Consider the following 18465-nt stretch of genomic DNA (forward strand, 5'->3'; position numbering starts at 1 on the left):
ATTGTTGTAACAATCACTCTGTGTTTCTAGGGCTGGGGAGCAGAGTATCATCGGCAAGATGTCACAAGCACACCGTGCTGGATTGAGATTCACTTACATGGTCCCCTTCAGTGGCTGGATAAAGTTCTTACGCAGATGGGCTCTCCTCATAACCCCATCTCTTCTGTGTCTTAAAAGGATTCGGAGCAGCTACACTTAAGAAACTATTGAGCCTTGCATGTACTTGAAGGATGTATGAGTCAGACACATGTACAAAACTGGCAGCAGCCTTTATTATACTTGACCTCTGTGACCAACTGTTAGATCAGGAAAAGCTGCTACTAAGTTGTTGGTATCAAAGACTTTTTAGTTTACATAGTAGTAATCTTTATACAGGGCAGCGTGTAATAGCTAGGGATGACCCAAGTCCACGTAATCGGGACGCTGTTCTCAAGCAATCTTATCTAGAACACTAAGATCCCCTTGTGCTGAATTTCCATTGTGTTTTGCGTTCTGGGACGAGTACCAAAAAAGAAGAAGGCTACTCTCCTTTTTAACAAGCTTCTCACAATATTTGAAAGCTAATGGTTCTTGGTAATAGTTGCTATCCTCAGAAAAATTAAGGCTTCTGTGTAATCTTCTGAAACTGTGTACTGACCATACCGCTGCAAGAATTTTTAGGTATGCTCTTTGCAAAATGTATGTACAGTGTATCTGGAAGTTAGAGATGGACTAGCCTAAAGAAATATAGTTGTGGGAGGCGGGTGGGAAGGGAAGCTGACATGGACAGGTAGAATTATACTGTAAACATAGCTTGTTAAGTAAGTCCAAGTCTTGCTTTGTGCATTTCATTTTTATAGAGGCTTCATCTTACTAACTGATATATTTCTGCCCAAGCACAGCTTCATGGAGCAAGGCTGGGTCAATAAATGCTTTTGTCATGTACTGCAAGGTCTGTATATTTCAAGACAAACTATACAGCCTTTTTTAAGATTGGACAGTTTTATGCAGTTCACATAACAGAAGTAGCTGTTTTCGTTTTGTAAGAAAGAGGTTTGTGTTTTGCCAACTTAGCAGATGTTAGCACATGTTGGGAGGACTTAAACAACCTATTCAAGTGTCTCAGACTTAAAGGTTAATTTTTTACCATTTAAATTGTTTTCTTTCTGCTAATGTTTTTATATTCATTCAAGCTGTAGTACTTTTCCAGTATTTTTTTATTCCAAAACTTAGTGGTTCATCTCTACTGAAGTTCAAATAAACGTATTGCTTACTTTGATTAAAACACGCTCTTGTGCATTCTTCCCCCTTATCAAACTACAAAACATGAAGTAGCTGTGATATAAATGAATATCAGTTGCTGAGAACAGTTTCTTGGAAAAGGAGATATGCAATGGAACTGATAATGCAAGCTATCAGCATGGAAGCACAAGCAATACCTAAAGCTCCCTTTTATGTCTTCTTTAAAAAAAGGTAGCTTCATTGTCTAATCTTATTGCCAAATTTATTGGTAAAATTCTTTAAAACTTTGCTGGTGCTTTTAACTGCCTTATTTTACCACAATGCATGTGTTTGCCTTCCTTTTAGCTGCTTGAAAAACACAAGCTTAGCGGTCTTGGTGTGAGGGATGTACCATGGTTCTATGCTCACTGCTTTAAAAATAAATATACCTAGCAGCAAGATGAGTGCATGCTAATAATGAAGGGAAGTGTGCACAATATCCATCTTCACATGATTAGTTTCTTAAGGATAGAAGAATCATCCTTAACTCAAATTGGCCGAATAGCACCATCAGCCATCATGTTCATTGGAAGAGCGGAAATAGCTCCAAAAAGCACATAATAAACTGCTAGTCCCTGTTGCCTCTTTGTTTACCATCACTGCTCACCACATTGTTGTTTTCATCAAGCAACTACCTCATCAAGGCATACGGGAAGGTCCATTGTCCAATGTGAGTCATTAGACCCTGCAGTCTAAGAAGATGACAGGAAGCAACCTCTCCTTTGATGAGAATTTCTGGGATGTTGTTATTTGGTGTAGGTAAAGTGGCCAAAACGCCACCTGAGAAATTGCCAAATTGGAGGAAGACATGAACTAGAATTTAAGAACTGTTTTTCATATCTGATAGCATGAGTGTTACACAACCCACAGTAAGAGCAGAAAAAAACAAGTTAGCATTGTGAATAGATTATTTTTAATCAAATAAACAGGCATTTCTGCTTTGTGCTGACATGCTGAAATAGGATATTTCAGGATCAAGAGCAGCAACTCAACAGCTCAGCTTGTCAGCTGCTACAGAATTTGAACTGCATCAAAGTAAGTGGACCTGAATGTGGTTTTAAAAGGGTGATAGCTTTTTAACCATATACAGCTGAATATGTATTATTGGCGGTAAAAGCTGTAGTTTCTTTTAACTTCTCTGGAACAAACAAAGAAACTGGTAAGTATTGAATTTATGCTGCATGGTAACTGATCACACTTTTTGAACATGATCAGTTATCTGCCCTCTTCAGGACAGCCTTCAGAGAAAGCACTCTTATCACAAATATAATTGCTTGTTAAAGTGTCACACTGCATTTCACTTCAGTATACATGAGTCATAAGATGAGGTTTCCCACACTTACTGGAACGTGCAGTCTGCAAAGCAATTTGGCTTGGCTTTTAAAACACTTAAAATCTCAGTTTACCCTTTAGCTTTAAATAATAGTAATTGCAAGTCTTCTTTGGTTGAAAATAAAATATTTCTGCTCACTAGCCAGAAGACAAATATAAATAGCTCCAATGTGTTTTTAAATTACTTTAAAGCTAATTTGGCTGGGATCCACATTGCACATAGTAATGTGCCTGCTCCTCCCAAGACTGCTTGGCATGTAACTCCTATTAAAGGGTGTCTCCTTGGCTCAGGAAGTTTTTATATCATTGACAACTTAGGACAGCATGTGCTAATAAGATGTATGCTATGCAGGCACTTCTCTGATTCTGCTTCATAGAGGCTCAGCAAAAGAAGCAAGAGTGGAAGTGTTTCAGACATGCACATGAATTTGAGGTGTGCCATGTTTAGTGGCCTAGTGTCACTAAGTGAAACCCACCAGTTGACAAGAACATGTCTCAAAAATTGTTGACTCCCTGCTGGTACAGAGAATACAAACACCATTCTGACAGCATCTGGAAAAGAAGATGGCTGCAAACCAGGCTTTTTGTTTACTTGGAAACTTAATCTTTTACATTTGAAGTGTAGAGATTGGGACCTACAGTTGTGAATATAGCGTTCTTCAGGATTCTCCTGGCAGCTGTAACGCATGCAAAGCCTTAAAAGAGCTCAAGAGCTCTGGAGACAAAAATATTATTGTGATAAAATGGACATAGGAATCCCTATGAATTCACACCATGTCGATTCCCCAGCATCTCCAGGCAGGGCTGGAAATGTCTGCATCTAAAACCCAATCATCCAGAGCCATGGCCAGTCAAGCTTGACAATTCTGAGCTAGGTAGCCCAACGGCCTGACCTGGTGTGTGTGATTCTGTATCTGCAGCCCAATCCCATGCAGGTTAACTATAGAGCTCACTGAGTTCAGTAGGACTTGAGTGTGTATAAGATTGCTGCCTATGAGAATAATCCTAAACAAAACTTACTCCTGAATGCATAGAATTGGGCAGCTAGAACTATGTATGGGTGCCTGAGTCAATTTGGTTTGTTAGATTTGTATTATCTTATGGCTTTAAAATGGATGGGTAGTAACTATACCACCCTCATGCGATACAAAAAAGGATAACTTCTAAAGAAAAACTGCATTGAATATAACATCATATAGGACGGGCAAGTGATGTTATATAAGTAAAGGCTGTGTACTCCTAGTGGAGAGTTGAGCCCCTGTGAATTCAGGGCAACTTACTTCTAAGTAATTAGGACTTAGGCTGCATAGGACTGGGCTGTAAAGTATTGGCCAAACACTGATCTGTTTAGAGCTGTGGTTAGCCTCAAAGTGATCTGTCTGGAGACTAACCACAACCCCAAACAGTTTGATAAGATTTAGAATAAGGTGGAGCAGCAGTAAACTGCCTCCTTCATACTTCTTAGTACTTTGATCACCTCTCCCTGTCCCTAGCCAGTCCATGGCTAGTGCAGCGAAAATCAGGGAAGCGTGTATAGTGTAGTGACACGTGTGTGACAATGGGGATCAGTTGGCCAATGCACTGTTTTTCTAAATGTGCTGGTTGACACAGCCAGTGCTGGCTCCAGGTCTTGTGGGGGTCTCATGCATGATGCCCACGGTGTGTTCCTTCTAGGGACCTGCTTCCTTACCACTGTCCCCACTGCCAGTTGCCCTCTCCCTCTGGGCCCATTACTGCTTAGAAGGAGAGGGCAAGGCAAGTGAAGCCTGTTGCTCATTTTCCTTTCTCTCATCACCCTTCCTGTTGCTCTCCCCGACTCCTTGGAAAGATTAGGGGATCAGTTAAAAGGAAGTGAAACTTGAAAGTCAATTAAAATCTCTTTAGGATGCCTGGAGTTCATTTAAAACCACAATAATAGAACCTGAAAGTAAATGAATACTAATGATTAGGAAAGTGACATGTAACCCAAAGAGGATGCCAATGTGATTAATATAAGATTTAAAGGAGCTGTAAAAGACTGCAGGTTGCCCACCCCTCAAGTAGACACACAGGCCCTTATTCTGATCCAGCAGGGCTCTCTCTATTTTCTTATGCCTTTAGGGAATTTGTGGTTACTTTCACCAGGATTGAAATCAGTGCAAATTTACTCATTATTCTAAACTATGGTGATGAGATCTAGAATTTAGGACAGTTCCATTTTATATTGTAAGTGGGATTCAACTGTGCCATTAGAGTGGATCTGGAGCTCTTGCACAACAAAACTGCTTCCAGTTAAAATAAAATAGACTTTTCAGGGTTAAGGAAAATGTGGGCTAAATTGGTTGATGTGAAATCATAGAACTTCCTGGCAGATCAGAATGCTCAATAAACTGCTGGCATCATATAACCTCCTTGCAAGCAAATCAGACTGAACACTTAATACACAAGTGATGTGGAAGAAACCTTAGTTGCCTTCCCATAATTGTTAATCCTCTTCTTCATGCCACTGTTTACCTTCCATGTTCTAAGACTTGGGTTGCAGAGCTCTGTAATAATAGGGAGACACCAGCTGCCCATCCCTGGTTTTTGAACCTCAACCTCATTTAGGGGTTGGCACCAGACACAGAGATAATAACAGGAGCTAGTTTATAACCTCCCCCTCCTAATTCACAATATGTAGATATTAACAGGGACTGATATTTTCTGCCCCCATTGCAGCTACAATAGGGGGCTATTGCAGAACCTGGAATAGCTCAGTTGGTAATGGATGAGACTCAGTCTCAGGGTTGTGGGTTCAAGCCCCATGTTGGGCAAAAGATTCATTGCATTGCAGGGAGTTGGACTAGATCAGTCTTTCCCAAACTTTTTCTGACTGTGGCCCCCTTCCAACCTTGTTTCCTTCCTGTGCCCCCATAGGTGTTAAAAATCAATACAGATCTGAGGTTCTGCCCCCCAACAAAAGCCTGTCCCCTAACAAAAATCCTGGCTACACTCATGCCCCCCATTATACCAGTAGAAAGGCAGCTATTTAAATGTTGTGTTTGTAAATAGAACATGTTTTATTTATAATCTTATAATTTATACAAAATACAATTACATAAAATGATTGGAACATAATGAAATATTGGTGAAGCAGAAGAACATAGATTCATGGAGCTGGAAAGTACCTCAGGAGTCACCATTCTAGTGCAACCCCCTGCAATGTAGGAAACTCAGCTAAAGCATCCATGACAGATTACCATCCAACCTCTGCTTAGAAACCTCCAAGGTAGGAGAGTCCAGAACCTCCCAAGGAAGATCCATCTTCCATGTATTATTCAAAATAAACAACACTTATTTGACCTAAGTTAATAGACACAGAGGGGGAAACCTACAGATACATCCAAGAGGCACCTATGGAGTTCTGTATATAGGAGAATTTTAAAAAACAAGCGGTCCTCACTGACCTGGTGCAAAAAGATATTGTCATGCAGAAGAGCCCTAGCTGCCTAGATAAAACACTATAGCCCAGAGGTTTTCCACCTTTTTGAGTCCACAGCTCCCTTGACAAACTACATTCTTTTTGCAGCACTCCTGTTGGGCTCATGAACCCAGTTATGTCACCCCTTGCCTGCAGAGTTGGCAGCCTCTCACCCTTTTTTGAACACTCTCTTAAGTGTTTCCTCAACCTCCTGGCCTCTCCCCTCTACTTGGGAGCCCTCTGGGCAGCAGCTGTTGCTGCTGCCCCTGGTCTCTGAGCTACCTCTAAAGAGAGGGGTGCCTCCTCACACTGCCCCACAGGTGCCTGGGAAGAGGATGCCCCCAGCCTTAGTGGCCCAATGGCCAAATGTGAGGACAGCACCTTACCTTAGGCGCTTCTGGACCTGCATGGGGGCCACTCAGGGCAGGCACTGCACACGGCAAGCACAAGAAAGGCCAGCGTGGTGCCTGCCTGCCTTCCTGGTCTCCCACTTGATTGTCCATTCCCAAGAGCAAGGGCTGGTGAACTGGCTGGCTGGGCTCCCTCACTCACCCACTTGCTTACTCTGAGGCAGCCTCTGCTTCTGGCAACCAGCACCCCCTGGCCAGCCCCAGAGGCACCATTTGCCTGCGGAGCTTGAAGCCAGGGCTGCTGCAACAAACAGCTACGCAAGCCTTTGGGAGGCTGAGATGCAAGAGGGCATCAGAGGAAGGGAGGGAAACAAAGAGGGACAGAGGCCGTTGTTGCCTGAGGCACCCCTCATTCAAGGAACCCCAGGGTGCCATGGCACACTGGCTAAAAACCACTGCTATAGCCCTTCTGAGCTTTCTTCTGAGCAGAGATTTTTTTAATAGATGCAATGCAATAATAGTAATAATTTATTATTTATACCCCACCCATCTGACTGGGTCTCCCCAGCCACTCTGGGCAGCTTCCAACCAACTATCAAAAACAATACAGCGTCAAACATTAAAAACTTTCCTAAATAGGGGTGCCTTCAGGTGTCTTTTAAAAGTAAAATACTTGTTTATTTCCTTGACATCTGATGGGAGAGCGTTCCCCAGGGCGGGTGCCACTACTGAGAAGGCCCTCTGCCTGGTTCCCTGTAACCTCACTTCTGGCAGCGAGGGAACCACCAAAAGGCCCTCGGAGCTGGACATCAGTGTCCGGGCTGGGTGATGGGGGTGGATAGCAACCCTGGACTACTCTGCAGTATTGTTAAAAAAATTCCTTCCAGTAGCACCTTAAAGACCAACTAAGTTAGTTCTTGGTATGAGCTTTCGTGTGCATGCACGAAACTTAGTTGGTCTTTAAGGTGCTACTGGAAGGAATTTTTTTATTTTGCTTTGACTATGGCAGACCAACATGGCTACCTATCTGTAACTGCAGTATTGTTGTGAGCCACTCTATGTCCTTCTCATGAAATATGGGCATAAATATATCGAATTTCACCTTCCATCTGCAACAAGGGATCGGTATTCTTAGGAGGCTGCAGGACGCTTCTGTCCCTCCCTCCCGAAGAACCGCTTTGACAGCATTTTATGTATTTATTCATCAACCAAGGAATATATAAGCGTTATGAAACAAGCAAATACTTGCAAGGCAATTAAAAAACACACACACCAAACTAAAGGATCTTTGTTTTCACCCTTTGTGCGCGGAGGTGAAAGGACTGCGTTTGCCCCCGCTGTAAGAAAGAGACAGGTTCGGGTCTCTCCGCAGACACAACGACCACCGTCTGAAACTTTTTTCAAACTCCAACAGACATGGCTGCCTTCGACTGCGCCTGCGTGGAAGCAGCTCCACTTTCCCTTTGCAACGCCCCCGCCCCGCCCCCGCAGCTGCCCGGTTTCTACGCAGGCGCAGTTGGCAGACCTAGTCACGGAGCAGCTGGGCAGGGCGGGGTCAAGGCTAGAGGAGGTTGCGGTTCAAGTTGCGTGCTGCTTTGCGTCCTCTGGCGTATCCCGGATGTGAAAAGGTTCGGAGCAGCGGGGTCATTTCCTTGTTGTGGTGCGGGCGGGAGCGTGTTTGCTAGTCGACCCGCGTCCGCCTGGGTTTCGTGGACCGCCAGTTTGGTGGACCCCGGCGGCGCTGTCTTTGCGTTGCCTATTTAGAAACAGGTCTCTGTCCTTTCACGGTGCTTAAACGCAAACCATCTTAGGTAGCAATAAAACCAGTGCAGGATGGTGGGGGGTACAGGTTTTGCAGTGGTTTGAGAAGCCACCCTGTGCACACTTACCTGGGGGTTAAGCCCCACGGGAGCCCAAATAAACATGACAAGGGTTGTGCTCTTGGAAGTGTATGCAGCTATAAATTACCAGTTATCTGTATTTAAGTGTTCAGCGTGACATAATTTGGGAGAACATATATGGGAGAGGGTCTCCTCCCCTTCTCTCCCCCCCCCCCCGGAGAATTAAACTATAATATTGCTGGACTGTAACAATGTTACTTGGGGCCTAGGTTTGGTTTTGTTTTTTTAAAAGGTCACTCAGCTCCTTCACTTCAGAAGGCAGCATATCATTTAACTGGAATGCTTAAATGCGGATTTTAGTCTACTGTTGGTTTTATCTCTCACAGTAGGTTATAGAAGAAAGTTTTTGTCTATATTGTCGGATAGAAGTGTGGTTAACTGATAAAGCCCTTACTAATCTGTACTTTTCTTTCAAAAAAACAATTACCACCGTCAGTGTTGTGCGTCAGATTGCCTTGTAATATAAGATAAGTGTCTGCGTATGTTAGAATGTTTAGTCTGTTTTAGAATTCTGATAAGTGTTGATTCAGCAATGTTCCCTTGATTTCATTCAGTAATGTTCCCTTGATTTCAGTAGAGCTTACTTCCAAGTAAGCATTTTGACCTAAAACATTTTCTGAGTGGTAAATAAAAAGAATTACTGTACTATTACAGTACTACATTGGAATATGAGAATCAATAGGAGTAGGAAGGTGGGACTAATACATACACCCACAATACCTGAATATGGAAGAGAGCCCTCTTTGTACACAAGAGTACTGTTTTATTGTAGAAATTCAAATATCACAATGTAATAGGAAGCATCCATTGGGTTCAGTTAACATGGGTGTGCAGGTTGGTCATTCTGAGAACATAAAGTGCCCTGCTGAATTAGACTAAAGGCCTCTCTAATTGAGTATCCTGTTTCTCAGAGTGGCCAACCAGAGTGTTAGGGTTGTTCAAATGGAGAGTACATTAACTTTCAGTTTAAAGTTCACCTCAACAGGGGCAATAACCTGTGGTTCCTTTACCAGGGAATGTTGTGGAGAACTTAATTTGTCATTTCCTATCGTTCTGCAATTTGTTTTTGTTTTGTTTGCTTATGTTCAGTTTAGAGAACCAGGTTTCATTTAGTTTTGTCCTCAGTTGCTAGTAGTTCAGTAACTGAGGGAGAAATAGTCTGTATGATTTGGAAAATCTGCAGGTTGAGAGTAAGTGCTGGATGTGGGGAGGTGAAGTTCACAGTGTGTGTATTAGGTTCGTAGAAATTGTAAGTAAAAACTTAACCATTATAAAACACCCTAGTAAATAAACTCAAAAATTGCTAGCCTACTGGGGGCTGGGCATAAGAGGAAGGCGAACTCATTCTCTCCTCTAGCAGCCTACTGTGTTTGCTGGGCACAGAGAAGGGACAGAGTACTTCTTCTGCCAGCCCACCCACTTGCCTGCATGCAATTCTGCACACTCCTCTGCATGAAATTCTTTCTCACCTACAGCTGCCAGGCAAGACTGTTATAAAATTGAAATCTCTGGCACTAAGGTTTTCCTGATATTTATCTTCTTTAAGGGTCTAAGTATATTATGTGGAGTTAGAAGCCAAGGGGGTGTTGAACCCTTTCCCTACGTACCTCTTCACTGCTTCAAATACACTTCATGAATACACTTTAAAAATGTGGAATTACCAAGCATTTTTCTTCTCCTATTAGGTTTCCAAAAAACGGATTTCTCTGAATCAAGACAAAATGAATGGATCATCACTGCTGCTGCGATTTCCACTCTGTTTTCTTCAGAGAAGGTTTCCTAATAGTCTTGACGGTTTCTGCTGGAGGTCCAGTCCTGGATCTGCTTTTTCATGTGTCCAACAGCTGAATTCATTGCAACAGTGTTTTTCAAGGAGGATGATATCTTCAAAGGGCTTGAACACTGGCCTCTGTTATCCAGCAGTGTTGGAACATCAGACACGAGAGCTCTCTGACCAGGAACAGAGACTTCTAGACAAATTGTACAATGGATTAATTCAAGGACACAGGGCCTGCCTGGCGGAAGCCATTACTCTCGTAGAATCCACACACAGCAGGAAGAAGGAGATTGCACAGGTGCTCCTTCAGAAGGTACTATCCTACCACAGAGAACAAGAACAGTTAAATAAAGGAAAGCCACTAGCCTTTAGAGTGGGTCAGTTCTCTTTTGTTTGTGCAGTTATTGCTGTTTTGATGATTTAATGTGTCTTCACTTGTCAGTTGTTAAAGAAATACAGATTAATTAATTCTAAAATTAAAAGGAATTCTAAGCTATTAGCTTATGATTGGTTGTGATATGTCACACTAACTATGCATTGCTGAATGCCTCTGTTATAAAGCTTGTCCCCTATGGAATATGTTTAGTTCAGTGAATGTCATCCCCAAAGTCCCATTACTTTTAACGTGCCACTAAAATTGCTCCCTATGAACTGTCTCATTTTCTTATGAATATTCTGCCAGCACAGTGCATCAGCTGTTGTTTTTAATTGGAGCAAAATAATTTACTTAACCAGTATGAAACATGCTTGTATATGACATTCCTTTCTTGTAGGTTAGGGAAAATAGTCAACAAATCAGAAGGTGGGCTGCTATGGGAAGAGTTAAGTGATTCCTTCTAGAGATGGAAGTTACCATGTGGAATGTGAATTTTCTTTAAAAAGCGAACCATGACATGTATGTTGTCCAATAACAAAATTATGGGAAAATTTATAACTTTGGAGGGAAGAGTTGTGGTCAAGAATTAAGAGTGAAGCAGAGATTATTGGTATCTATCTGGTACATTATCTGGGTTTAGGAAGGTTTATTTTCATGATTTTTATTTTATGTGTTGGGACATTCTTATACTACCTTTCACATCAGTCTCAACGTGGCGTACAAATTTTTTAAAAGCCAAGTACAATAATAAAAGCATAATGCAATACAATACAAGCTACATGCAACTGAAATTGGAAATGAATTAATTAAATCCCATATTGGAATAAGATGTCCATAGAGGCCTCAGGAGTTGCCAGTCTCTCAACAATAATGGTGCCTGCCTAAGTTTGAGGGAAGGAGGTGCCACCACAGTGAAGACTCCTCCCTTGCTCATTGCCTTCTGAAGCTCTGTAAGCCCTGGTGGTCCCTCCAGGAGGTCCTCACCAAAAAAGCATTGTGACCCGGAAACTACAACTAATCCAGAATGCGGCAGCTAGACTGGTGACTGGGAGCAGCCGCCGAGATCATATAACACCCGTCCTGAAATACCTACATTGGCTCTCAGTACGTTTCCAAGCACAATTCAAAGTGTTGGTGCTGACCTTTAAAGCCCTAAACGGCCTTGGCCCAGTATACCTGAAGGTGTGTCTCCACCCCCAACGTTCTGCCTGGACACCAAGGTCCAGCTCCGAGGGCCTTCTGGCAGTTCCCTCACTGTGAGAAGTGAGGTTACGGGGAACCAGGCAGAGGGCCTTCTTGGTGGTGCTGCCCGCCCTGTGAAATGCCCTCCCATCAGATGTCAAGGAAATAAACAACTATCTCACTTTTAGAAGACATCTGAAGGCAGGCCTGTTTAGGGAAGTTTTTAATGTTTGATGTTTTATTCTTGTTTTTAATCTGTTGGGAGCTGCCCAGAGTGGCTGGGGAAACCTAGCCAGATGGGCAGGGTATAAATAATAAATTATTATTATTATTATTATTATTATTATTATTATTATTATTATTATTATTAGGCCATGTTCATAGTAAGGAGACAGACTTGCACTCAGAGTTGTGATTGCACATTAGAACAAAGGATCTTTATATTCCTACTTAGGATTGTCTGGACCTCCTGGTGCTGGGAAATCAACATTTATTGAATGCTTTGGGAAAATGCTCACTGAAAGAGGACACAAAGTGTCTGTCTTGGCAGTGGACCCATCCTCTAGCACCAGTGGTGGTGAGTATGTGTGAATGCATTACTTATCACTCATGCTTCTTTCCTTGCCAGTTGTAGGGACATAGATTGGGCAGCAAGCCTGTGTAGGCTTACCTGGGAGAAAGCACTATGGAAAATGGTGGGGCTTTACATCTGAGTGGGTTGGTTTCACTCTGTCAGTTAATGGCTGTTCTTTAATTATGTGACTTGCCTCATCTTGAAAGCTCAGCAACAGTCGTAACGAAGTTGGAAAGCAGACATAAGATTAATTGACAGTATTATGGATGCTGGCTTTTATTCTAAAGACCATGAACGGAAGGAAGTTAACAGAAGAAAACTTTCCAATCCCTCCCCCCTGCAGCTTTCTGCTCTCCTGAAAAAGTAGGGCTGGAGGGGGGGACGCTTTGTGGACAGTCTGCAATGTGGTACAAGGGCCCCTGGGAGGGGGGGGAATCACCCAAAACTGGGTGGAGGAACTTAGCACACAATAGTTCTCTTTGAAGGACTGTTCTCTGCAGCCTAGTTCTCATCAAATAATAAGTCTGCATTTAATGGAGACATGGGTAAATGTTTTGAATGGCTAGACTGTTATGAAACTCTTCCCCCCTTTTCTTTCTTTTGTTCAATGCTTCAGGCTCACTCTTGGGTGATAAGACGAGAATGACCGAGTTGTCGAGAGATATGAATGCTTACATCAGGCCCTCTCCAACCAGAGGAACGCTAGGAGGTGTAACGCGGACCACGAATGAAGCCATTCTGCTGTGTGAAGGAGGAGGCTATGACATAGTTCTTGTAGAAACAGTAGGTCAGTGAAATGTCATTCCATTCTATGCAGTCTGCAGCATGGCTTCTTCCATGGTGACACAGCTTTGTAGTTCTGCTTTGCACTGTGGCCTGCTGAGCCAAGAAGAGAGAGACAACCCAAGTCGTAGGTGCAGCAGAATCAGTGCTACTTTGTGATAAAATGGGTGAGGAACTGAATCTGGTCAGTGGGTCATATCCTCATCTTCACACTTTGGCAGGCCAATTTTGACAACTGGGTGGTATCGCAATGTCATCAGGTGATCATTTCAAGCACCAGCTGATAATCAGCTGATAGTTGGCACTTGAGAAAAGCTGAGCATAGGGTTTTTCAGATACCACTGCTTAGCAGTCCCTGCAAACCCCCTTTTATCCAACCCCACTTTTACCTGCCTCACACCTGACATAGTATATTTTGTCAGGTGTAGGGCAGGTCAGTGTGGCTTGGCTGAAACTGCCTTGGAGGGCAAATGGGGAGGCCTGGCAGGCCTAATTAGGCATGTGGGTCAGAGGTTCCTCACCCCTTTGATAAAATATTGCTAGAAAAATTGCAACCATGCTGCTCCATCAATACAGTCCAGTGCAACTAAGCCTGTTTGTACAACTCTTCAGGAAGAATATCCCCCAGGGGACTATAATTACTCGGCCTAGGCAAGAAGGGATTTAATACAGCCCAGCTCCATAATGTGGATTGACTTATTCCCATTCCTTAATTTGCTTGAACTTTTAGGATGTGCATGCAAACATTTGTTTTACTGCTACTCTCATAAGCCTCAGTTGTTGAAGTCTCTCAGATTCCCTTCTTCCCTCCTCTGGTAGTCTCGTACCCTGGTATTATTATTATTATTAGTCATTGTATCTCCAAAGTGACTGGTCAATTTCTGCTCTTGATCCTCAGGTGTGGGTCAGTCGGAGTTTGCTGTTGCTGATATGGTTGATATGTTTGTATTGCTACTGCCACCAGCAGGAGGTGACGAGCTGCAGGTAATAATGCTACATTTGGCAGAAGTCTGAACTTCATATAGATCATAACTGTAGGAGGTCTTCCTGAGTCATCCTGAGCTACCAGAACTGACCAGCAAAACATTTTTAAATTTTGACATAGCCGGTTTTTGCTAGCAATCCTTAAGCCTCCTAAAAAGCTGTTATAATACAGATGGGCAATAGTTCATTATTTTTATTACAGTGGTACCTCGGGTTACAGACGCTTCAGGTTACAGACTCTGTTAACCCAGAAATAGTACCTCGGGTTAAGAACTTTGCTTCAGGATGAGAACAGAAATTGCGCGGTGGCGGCGCGGCAGCAGTAGGAGGGCCTCATTAGCTAAAGTGGTACCTCAGGTTAAGAACAGTTTCAGGTTAAGAACTGACCTCTAGAACAAATTAAGTTCTTAACCCGAGGTTCCACTGTAATGCTTTTGTGTATGCTTAGGAGACAGAGTGTTTTCCAATTTTATTTTGCTTGTCCTCTGAACAAACCTGCAAAGACATGAAACTCTTGATCTCATTTTATAGGAGTGCAACTCGGGCTAACAGCTATTTCTGTCTGGCATGGTTGAAATCCTATAATGGCTTTAAAATGATAACTCTACTTTTGCTTTTGGAAACCTTTGCTAGCATGCATTAGAATTAATTCCTTTACCATCAGATGTTTATATATACCTGAATGTGTGAATGTTTCATATTAGACATGTGAACTTAGTGGTCTAAACAATCAGGGAACCCTTTTAAAAGCTTGTGAAGGCTCTTTCTGCCCCTCTTCATTTATCTAGTCCTCAGGGTGTTACTGGGAATGGCAATTAAAAATCTAGTTGTTCTGTTTTAAAAATGATCTTTGGGTATTTGAGGGAGATATTAATTGGTTATAGACAGTGTCTCTGAGATTTCTGTTATTTTCTTTCCTTGTTCTGTTCAGGGTATCAAGCGAGGTATAATTGAGATGGCTGATCTTGTTGCTGTAACCAAAGCTGACGGAGATCTAGTTGTACCGGCACGGAGAATTCAAGCAGAATACGTCAGTGCTCTGAAATTACTCCGTAAGCGCTCAAAGGTTTGGAGCCCAAAGGTTGGTACATCCAAAATAATCCTTTCCTCTTCTTTTCAGCCAGAAAAAAATACGAGACACAGGTGAGGAAAGATAATGTTATAGAAATTACTACACTAGGCACAGTACTAGCTTAAACTGCCTGGTTCTTCAAGTACCAAAGTTTTCTTCCACATTTGGTACTGCAACAAAGGCACCTGTGTAAGCTTAGCAGTCATGCAGTAAGAGGTTCTTCTGTTCATCAGGAACTGGCTAAGTAAGGAGAAGCAGAGAGCAGGAACAGAGGACAATTCTCACAATGAAGGGATGTAGAAAGTTGAGCCCTCCAAGGTTCAGTTTTGGGAGATGTGCTTTTTGAAAGGTTACTTCAAAAGGCAAAGGGATAATGTCTTTGAAGGTTACTCAGAAACTACAACTAATTCAGAATATGGCAGCTAGACTGGTGACTGGGAGCGGTCACCGGGACCATATAACACCGGTCCTAAAAGATCTCAATTGGCTCTTAGTATGTTTCCAAGCACAATTCAAAGTGTTGGTGCTGACCTTTAAAGCCCTGTTTTGGATCCAAAAGTAGCTCATAACTTTCTTGGTGTTGGACCATACAAAGCTACTCTATCGGTTAACTAGCTTGTCTACATTGGCCTGCCCAAGATTAGTTCCTTAGCATAAAAACTTGCTTAGATGTACAGCATTCAGTTCTGGATTTTCAGGTTCTTTCTTTAAAGGCAGCTCTTGCCTGTTGCGGTTTGAATCTGGTTTTATAGAATATAAGTTACTAAGGACTAATGTTTAGGTCAATACTAATAGCCTTAATTTGTCCTGCATCTTGAAAAAAACCTTCTCAATCCGATAGGTAATACGAATCTCTGCCAAAACTGGAGAAGGCATCTCTGACATATGGGATAAGATGACAGAATTCCGAGACCTCATGCTTACAAGCAGCGAGTTGATGACCAAACGAAGGAGACAGCAAAAAGTATGGATGTGGAATGTAATCCAAGAAAGTATGCTGGATCATTTCCGGAGTCACTTGGCAGTGAGAGATCAGATTCCACTTCTGGAAGAAAAGGTTGTCAGTGGAATTCTCTCTCCAGGGCTGGCTGCGGATCTATTGCTCAAAGCTTTTAAAGAAAGATCTTAACATTCACCTTTGTGCATGACCTGATTTTCACCAATTACCTGTACATTACAAACAGTTTCCTAAGGCATAAATTGTTCTACTTCAGTGAATCTGCACACTTTTACCTGGTAACAAAAATGTTCTGTAAATGGAACTCGATCCTTTTTATTTACAGCATGTTTAAAGGTATGCAGTTGTAATGGTACACAAGTGCTTTACTGTCAGTTCAGATTTCTTTCTAATCTGCAGGGGATGCTAGGGAGAATATCAGCAGTGAGCACAGTCATGTCTTAATATTTGCCTCAGTTATCAGCACTTGCCCAATCATCTTCATTGGTCGAAACTTCCAACTGCTTGAACTTTATTAATTACAATGTACCATTAAAAGGGTAAGAGTGAATTAGACATTGGTTTATTTTTAATAAGTTTAATTTAGAAGTCCTTAATTCTGTTTATACAGCAACTCAGAGATAATATGGATTAAAAGAGGATGGCGAATCTTTGTGTGCATAACAGGGACATAATGCTTTTTGCAAGCCAACTTATTGTACAACCATGTTAGTCCTTGAGTTTCACCCTAAGATCTGTTAACAGCAGCATGATGATGCATAACTACTGTTGCACCAGTGTGTTGCAAACCCATGAACCTCAATTCCTTCTGCCCCAGATGGCATGCACAGGGTCCATTTGTGTCATGAGGGTGAACATGTGGGTCTTCATTCATGCTTAGGTTGCAATCCTATACCTGTATATTTGAGAACGTGCCTCACTGATAGCAAAGGTTGCTCCTGCAGAGTAAGCAGGCATAAGATCAGTCTACTTATGCTGCATGCATGCTGACCCTGATTCTTCAGTCTAGTATTACTCTTGTTCCTGCTGATGTATTTTAGTGCCAAGGACCAAGGCTTCAGTTCCTCAGATTAGTTATAAAAAAGGAGACTTAGTACAAAGACCATGGAGAAGAACCTCAAACAATGCAAGCTAGTGATGATCTTCAACTGGGATAAAATAACAAGCTCTAAAGCACATGATTTTCCTGATAGTTAACTGCTAGCTACTGCACTGCATACATAAAAACTCATTTTTCTCCTTCAAGTTCAGGAGCTTGAACGATCCATTGTTTGGCTGTTATATTGTCAGTGTTGCTCTTATAAGGAAGTTCCTCTCCCTCCACTCCCGGCTATATCTAATCTACACTGGACCTTTCTAAATCCATTACTTCCTGTAACACAAGCTGGGGTAGCCTTTAATACGTCTAGCCCTCCTGCGTATTGCTTCCTTATTTCTGTAGTGCTGCCACATACACTCTCTTCCTTTCTAATCCTTTGCTCGTGTTCTTTCACCTCCCATCTTGCTTTGCGTGTTTATTTTCATTTTGTACTCTTGTTTTCCATGCTGTACTAAAGTAAACAAGGCCATTCTCAAAACCCCCCAAAAAGCACAACCATATTATTAAATGTTTGGTTAGTTTATTTTTATTTTTTTACAGTAGTGGTACAGTAGAACACCTTTGTGAGAATGTAACCAGATAATATCTGTTGAAAAGCAACCCATTTTTTCCTTTCCTTTTGGGACTGGATGGAAAAGGATGGTTTAGTAAAACCAAAGTTGTGTGCTGTCTTTAATCCAGTGCCTGAGAAGCCGCTATTTGCTGGAGGAAAGGAAGACTAGAGATGGTGATGGTGTCAAAATCATCACCACCAACACTTTTTATCTTTCACACATACTCCCTCCCCACCCCCCACTTTCTCTCACACATACTTCCTCTAACCCCCCAACATCCCACACAGCAAAAGGGAGTATTCATTCATTGTATTTTTCCGCAGCTGCTGGGAAAATAAACCTCCAGCAAATTGGAAGCTCCTACTGTTAAACCACAGAGCCTAGGACTTGCCGATCAGAAGGTCGGCAGTTCGATCCCTGCGACGGGGTGAGCTCCCATTGCTCGGTCTCTGCTCCTGCCCAGCTAGCAGTTCAAAAGCACGTCAAAGTGCAAGTAGATAAATAGGTACCACTCCAGCGGGAAGGTAAACGGCGTTTCCGTGCATTGCTCTGGTTTGCCAGAAGTGGCTTAGTCATGCTGGCCACATGACCCGGAAGCTGTTCGCCGGCTCCCTCGGCCAATAAAGCGAGATGAGTTCCGCAACCCCAGAGTCGGTCATGACTGGACCTAATGGTCAGGGGTCCCTTTACCTTTTACTGTTATCATAGAGCTGGAAGGTTCCCCAAGGGTCATCTAGTCCAGCCCCCTGGAATCTTTTGCACAGCGTGGAACTCGAACCCACAACCCTGAGCTTAAGAGTCTCATGCTCCCATCAACTGAGTTA

General features: G+C 42.5%; 2 protein-coding genes and 1 long non-coding RNA gene across 6 annotated transcripts in view; 2 read left to right on the plus strand and 1 right to left on the minus strand.

Annotated features, from left to right (window-relative positions):
* Positions 1-1264, plus strand: part of SMAD1 (SMAD family member 1) — a 36232-nt gene extending 34968 nt beyond the window's left edge. For both annotated transcript variants that reach the window (XM_079990611.1, XM_079990612.1), the window contains exon 7: positions 31-1264. In XM_079990611.1, the coding sequence (XP_079846737.1) occupies positions 31-174 (144 nt within the window). In that variant the 3' untranslated portion in view covers positions 175-1264. The remainder of the gene's footprint in view (positions 1-30) is intronic.
* On the minus strand, positions 1028-7801 carry LOC307224128. The gene is made up of 2 exons (XR_013842432.1): positions 7655-7801; positions 1028-2040 (listed from the first exon to the last, which is right to left on the minus strand). It is a non-coding gene; the product is annotated as an uncharacterized lncRNA (long non-coding RNA).
* Positions 7802-7890: 89 nt separating this feature from the next.
* MMAA (metabolism of cobalamin associated A) lies at positions 7891-16248 on the plus strand. Of its 3 annotated transcripts, none has more exons than XM_079990617.1 (7): positions 7891-8009; positions 9968-10436; positions 12072-12194; positions 12808-12978; positions 13873-13958; positions 14890-15039; positions 15872-16248. In XM_079990617.1, the coding sequence occupies exons 2-7, from the start codon at positions 10004-10006 to the stop codon at positions 16157-16159; spliced, it is 1251 nt and encodes a 416-aa protein (XP_079846743.1). In that variant the 5' UTR covers positions 7891-8009; positions 9968-10003; the 3' UTR covers positions 16160-16248. The 3 variants fall into 3 exon arrangements, with proteins under 3 accessions (XP_079846743.1, XP_079846744.1, XP_079846742.1); XM_079990618.1 differs by lacking the exon at positions 7891-8009 and adding an exon at positions 8044-8151; XM_079990616.1 differs by lacking the exon at positions 7891-8009 and adding an exon at positions 8179-9531.
* Positions 16249-18465: the final 2217 nt, after the last annotated feature.

This window comes from Podarcis cretensis, assembly GCF_951804945.1.
Source record: "Podarcis cretensis genome assembly, chromosome: 9".
NCBI classification, from domain to species: domain Eukaryota; kingdom Metazoa; phylum Chordata; class Lepidosauria; order Squamata; family Lacertidae; genus Podarcis; species Podarcis cretensis.